This window comes from Eptesicus fuscus, chromosome 13, assembly GCF_027574615.1.
Source record: "Eptesicus fuscus isolate TK198812 chromosome 13, DD_ASM_mEF_20220401, whole genome shotgun sequence".
Lineage (NCBI taxonomy): Eukaryota > Metazoa > Chordata > Mammalia > Chiroptera > Vespertilionidae > Eptesicus > Eptesicus fuscus.
The window spans coordinates 76,958,005-76,964,004 of record NC_072485.1 but is presented as its reverse complement, the minus strand read 5'-3'; the positions used below and the strand labels follow the sequence as shown (position 1 = coordinate 76,964,004).

At 60.1% G+C, this 6,000-nt stretch overlaps 1 protein-coding gene across 4 annotated transcripts in view; it reads left to right on the top strand.

The window, feature by feature from the left end:
* Positions 1–259: 259 nt before the first annotated feature.
* ANO1 (anoctamin 1) overlaps positions 260–6,000 on the top strand; it is a 68,943-nt gene continuing 63,202 nt past the window's right edge. For 3 of the 4 annotated variants that reach the window (XM_054725333.1, XM_054725332.1, XM_054725331.1), the window contains exon 1: positions 695–855. In XM_054725333.1, coding sequence (XP_054581308.1) covers positions 748–855 — 108 coding nt within the window. In that variant the 5' untranslated portion in view covers positions 695–747. Of the gene's footprint in view, positions 317–682; positions 856–6,000 lie in introns of those variants that run through there. The other variant, XM_054725330.1, reaches the window with a different exon arrangement.

Below are 6,000 nucleotides of genomic sequence, written 5' to 3'. Positions count from 1 at the left end.
CCTCTGCTGGTGCCTGAGTGCCTGGTCGCAGAATACTAAGCATTCCATGAACGGGAGCTGCGGGTAGCAGTAGGGGGATTCCAGAGAGATGTTTACCCTGGGGGAGAAATGCACGGAGCCAGGGCCTGGGGAGGGCGGGTCTGCACAAAGCAGGAGAGGCTCCCCGGAGGAGGTGAGACTGAGTGACAGCAGGAGTCCGCCAGAGAGTGGAGGGGGAAGAGGCAGAGAGCACATTCCTGACTTCACTCTGAGAAGCGTCTCTCTCCTGCGAGGCCACCCGACGCAGAAGTGCGACTTCTGGAGACTTTCATTCAAGGTGGGGGCGCCGGGAGTTTCCTCCCAAATATGAAACCTTGGCCACCCTTAAAAAAAAAAAAAATCCAAGGGGCACTTTCTCCGGATAAAAATAAAACTTGGAGGGGCCGCAGGAACGCAATACTTTCTTCCTGCGTTTAAGTTTCTACGGAAAATCTGACCAGCGGCCGCCGCCCCTGCCCTGAGCGGGCGCGGAGCGCTTATATCTTTCTTTAAGGAAAAGACAGCAAGGGTGGGGCGGGCGCGGCCGGCCGGGTGGGCGCACGGGGCGCGGAGCTGCTGGCGCCGAGGGTGGCGGGCGGAGCGGGAGGCCCGGCCCCCTGCGAGCGAGCGCGCCCGCCGCGAACGCTGCCGTGTCCGCTTTCAGAGGCCGCCGGGGCCGTGGACGGGGAGGGCGCGCCGCCCGGCGGTCCCGGCGCACAGACGAGCGAGATGAGGGTCAATGAGAAGTACTCCACGATCCCGGCCGAGGACCGCAGCGTCCACATCATCAACATCTGCGCCATCGAGGAGGCCGGCTACCTGCAGTCCGAGGGCACGGTGAGTGCGGGCGCCGCGGCCGGCGGGAGGGCCGCGCACCTGCGCCGCGCCAGGGGAGGGCAGCACGGGGAGCGCCGGGCCCCGCGGGGCTCGCGGTGCGCGCGGGACGCCCACCCGCGCACGTGGGGCGTGGCTGCCGGCACACAGAGTCTGCGATCTGCGGATCCAGAGCGGGGGATCCCCCACCACCCCCGCCCGCGCAACGCGGCGCCCCTCGCTCAGGCGCGGCTCTGCGGCTCTTTTGCCCCGGGTGCCGGGTGCCGAGTCGCTTTTGCCCCGGCCCTGGCTCGGAGCCCAAACTGGGGCCCTGGGTGGGACTTTCCCTTCCGATTGGTGTTGGTTGGGGCAGCCGGGGTGGGGGTGGGGGAGCCACCCCGCTGGAGGAGGGTGGCAGCCTCCAGGCCCCACAGCACCGCCACTCTGGCGGCGGCTGAGCCCCTTTGGCCTTCGACCCGCCAGCGTCTCCCCCACCTGCCCCGGGTGCGCGGAGTTCCCAGGGCGCGCGGCCGGCCGGGAACGGGAACTCCCAATGCCCCGGGCAGCGGGCGGGCTCTAGTCGCTGGGACTTCTTTCCACCCTGTTCGCACCCCGCACCCGCGCCCAATGCTGTGGTAACCCCGAGGCATGGGCCAGCGCTGAGCCGGCCACGTGGTTGGGGACCTCTATGGGGTCCCCGCTGCCCCCCCCCCCCACCCTCTCCATCCAGACCCGTCAGTCACAGGGATCCCTGGAGGACAGATTTTGCCCATGAGGGGTTTGGCTTAAGGTTAGAACAAAGTTTGCCTAAGGAGGGAAGGTCTGACATGGATGCCCTCAGCCCGGGGAGCCCTGCGGCTGCTCACTCTTCACGGAGCAGACTCCCCTTCCGCCCAGGGCTCGGCCCCTCCCCAGGGGATACCAACGCCCCAGACCGGTGTCTTTGCCCTGACCAAGCTGAGGATCGCCCTGGCCTGCCTCTAGCCTCAGGTCTGGAGACTGGCATTAGGGAGGTGCCTGTCATGTGGGGCCCCTGTGGGACCCCTGTGGGACCTCTGTGGGACCCCTGTGGGGCAGAGACTGGACGGCCTTGCAGCCCCTGGGGTCACAGTTGAGCTCCTGGCAGTCCTTTCAAGGCTCCTCTGCAGCTGGGCTTGCGCGGAGGAGCAGGCAGGCAGCCCTGGGAACGGTGTTGATGGAGAGGGGTCTGCCTGTGAGAACACCATTGGCCTTGAGAGCTTCAGGGTCATCATTTCAACAAACGCTGGGTGCCTGCTGGGTGCCAGGCCGTGCTGGGTCCTGGGCACCCCCATAGGGAAGCCTCGCCTATCTGGGACTTGAGGAGCGGTGACGGAACGTTACCCAGGACAGTGGCAAGGGACACGTCCTTAGCACTGGGCCAGGCGCTGCCTAGCAGCTCATTTAACTCTCACAACAACCATATGGGGTAGGTGCTGTTGCTACAGATGGGGAAACCGAGGCCGAGAGGGATCTGATGAGCTGTTCCCAGTCACCCAGCAGCTTGGAGGAGAGAGCTAGGAAGGGCCAAGACAGAAAAGCAGGTGGTCTGAGGAATGGGCATTCTGGAGAAGGAGCTCCGTATACCTGTTAGGGGGTTGGGGGTAGCGGGGGGTAAGAAGGGGGGTGTCAGACAGAGAACTAGAAGACCCAGAGGTGGGAACGCAGGACACCAGTTAGGAGCCATGAGGTAATGGTGGCATTCGAGGACATGGAGAGACATGGACAGTCCAGAGGTAGACCCGATTCGATTTGAAATAAGAAATGGAGCCCTGAACCTCCAATGGCCTCTGGCTCTGGAGTCTTACTTCAGGGAGCCCCCCTCCCCTGCCCCTTGATTATCTGGATCCAGAAACTGTCTCCCTCAAATCTTAGCGAGGGTCACAAAGTCTGCAGAGAGGCAGCCTGGCCCTTCCTTCCAGGTCTTCACAGTCTGGAAACCCGCAGGCAAGCCCAGGGGAGACCACTGACTCTCACTTTGCAGGGTATTGAGGGCCTGAGGGCTGTGAGTCGGGCACTGGCTGTAGGAGAGGTGGCCGCAGAAGGGCTGGGGGCAGCAGCTCTAGGAGCCGGGGGCCTGTCTGGGGGGCCGGGAGGCAGCGTGGTGGGAGAACCTCCTAGGGCAGTGGTCGGCAAACCGCGGCTCGCGAGCCACATGCGGCTCTTTGGCCCCTTGAGTGTGGCTCTTCCACAAAATACCACGTGCGGGCGCGCACGTACAACGCGATTGAAACTTCGTGGCCCATGCGCAGAAGTCGGTTTTCGGCTCTCAAAAGAAACTTCAATCGTTGTACTGTTGATATTTGGCTCTGTTGACCAATGAGTTGCCGACCATTGCTCTAGGGCATCCTTGGCACAGCTGAAGCCAATCATTGTTGCTCAGTGGTTATCTTGAGTCGCCCAGTGACAGCGGCTCTGTACATGCAAAGGCCAGAGGGCGTGGGCTGCTATCCGGTTCCCAGACGTGCCCCCCACACATGCGGTGTGGCCCTAATTTCAATCAGCCATCAGCATCAGCCGGTCCCGTGCAGACTGCCATTCCCCGCCCAGGACTTGGTGCCTCCCCTCTCTCATTCCCAGATTCAAGGGTAAAAGTCACTTCGTTGTGTCTGTACAAAGAGATGTAAGGAATGACTCAAAAGCTAGAGGCCACGTTGGGTGCTGTTTATTTCACGAGCTGTTCTCTGTGTTCATCTGTGAGTGTTTGCACTTCCTTCCCTCACCCTGGTGGCTGTCAGTGGCCCCATCTACGTGCCCAACAAGCCCAGACACCCCAGAGGCACCTGACGCTGGAACCTGCCTGCCCGAGAGACAAGCACTGCGCTTCCCTGCTTATCTGCCATTGGAGGCGATCTGTTCGTAGATTACAGCATTTGCCTGATCAGCAGAAATTGATGTAGCGTGCTGGTGATTCAGGTTTTTTTAAATTTTGGGATAAAATGAAGTTTCAAAGGGATGGTCCCCTTGGATCTGAAATTGAAAACCAAAAGAAATGTGGCAGGTCAATGATTTCATTTTCCCCATTTTAAGAAAAAGAAAAGGAAAAAAAAAAGTGCATGTGGGAGATTCCCCTGGAATGGTCATTGAGACTTTGGTCACTGAGACGTGGGCTATTTCACACGAATGTGTAATTCGGCTCCTGGAGCGCCAACTCCAGGTCCGAAGCCAAATAAAGGAACGCATCGCACGGGGCCCCAGAAGCGTCCCGGGTGTGGACACGGGGCTTCTGCCCTTTCCTCGGGGTTTGGGGAGGGAGTTTGAAGAGGCAGGTGTGGCCCGGATGCGGACTGCCCTCTCACTGTTTGTGGTAGTTGGGACAGGGCCTTTGTCCCCTGACATCTTCCCGTGGAGCCTCCGGGAGCCTACACGACAAAGCACCCACTCCACTGCTCCATGGAAGGGCCCCTAGAGTCACATGGCCACCATGTCAGCTTCTGTGGTCGTCACAGTGTGGCCACCTCCCCAGCTCAGAGTTGCTCTCCAGACCCTGGGGGTCTCCCAGCCCATGTTGCGTGCAGTAGAAAAAGAGCCCACACTTTCTGTTGAAAGGCTGCTAACCCCTCACCCCTTATTCAGGTAGGATCGTCCCATTTTATAACGTTAAGCCACGACGCAAACAAAGAAAGCAACTGTCCAGGGGCACAAATCAGTGACAGGGTCAGGTCTGGGGGGGCGGGGGATCCGGGACTCTCACGCCAGTGCTTGGTGCTGCCTCCTGCATGTCCTGGCAGTGCATCCAGCTGTCTTTTATAACTTCTTTAAATCTAGATTTGGCATTGCCACCATCTTCCACTTGTGGTCCACTTTGACCATGAGATTGTTTTCCCCTGTCCTCTCCTAGTTCTTGGTGCTGTGTCTCACTTCCCAATTAGAGCAAACTTCCGTGGTAGATTCTGGGTGGACGCTTGATATATATATATTAACACATTTAATCCTTGCTACGACCCTTTGAGGGCAGTCACATCAGACGAGAGAGTTCTTGTTACTCCCCCAGCCCTCATTTTACAAAGAAGGACCAGAAGACAAAGAGATGAGGCTGTGTGCCTGGGACGAGGCAGCAGTAGTGGCAGAGCTGGCCTTTGCCCTCAGGCAGGAGGGCGCCCACTGGATCCGGCCTCGGTGCTGCCACTCCCCAGCTGGTTCGAGATGTGTGGGGATGTTTCTGTGCTCCCCAGACTGTCAGGCCTCATGGGTCCTCCATCAGGCCTCAGCGGACAGAGTTGTCGTCCAGTGTTGAACCTGGGGAGTTGGGGGCTGCCCCTAGGCTTATGTCCCTGCTCTCTGGCTTGATGGGTCCCTCTGGATTTCTTTCCCACTCTCTAAGGGTTCGTTTGTCCACTTCGGTCAGTAGTAGCGGTTATTCCAGCCAGCCAGGGCACTCATGGGGCCCACAGAAGGTGCCAGGCCCACCCTGTGGGTAGCAGGTTATGAATGGAGGTGTACTGGGGCAGTTCTTGGCCGGGCCTCAGGGATCCTGTCACCCACCTTAGAGGCCCCTGTGCGGTAAGAGCTCCTAAGTGGAAGGTCCCAAGGCAGTCCCGGCACACGAGACCTGCACAGGCTGGAGTGGTCAGGGACCCCCCAGAGCATGGAGGACAGGGATTCGTCCCATGCCCTGAAAGCTAGGTAGAATTACGAAGCACAGAGGAGGGGAGGGTGTGCAGGTAGGGAGCACAGCAGGTGAAAGGGGATGAGGATGTCCTGACTCCAGTGTAGGCCCCCGGGGGTGGAGGGCAGGGGCACAGGAAGCTGGGGATGGTGGTGTGGGCAGGACACGAGGATGGACAGCCAAGCCTGGCTCAGCTCTGAAGAGGGCAGTTCCCCATTTGGAACCTAGGGATAAGCCCCTTGTACAAATGCTGAGCGTCTGGAGTGCCCAGGATGGTGGCAGCAGGCAGGCTGTCCACTGTGGTCTGACCTCGCCCCAAGTTCTTGCCCTGCCCGGCAGCAGTTCATTCCCTGAGCGCCGGCCGGTGGCTTCCCGGTCAGCCCTCGGGTCTGGCTTTTCTGTCCACTCCGCCGGGAGAAGAGATACCGCGTTTACCGCCAGCTCACTGTGACTCTGCACTTCTCTGACATTCCTGAGATATTGAGGAGAATGAGCCTCTGCCATTGGCACCAGGATCGAAGGCAGGGTGACAGGACGCCCCC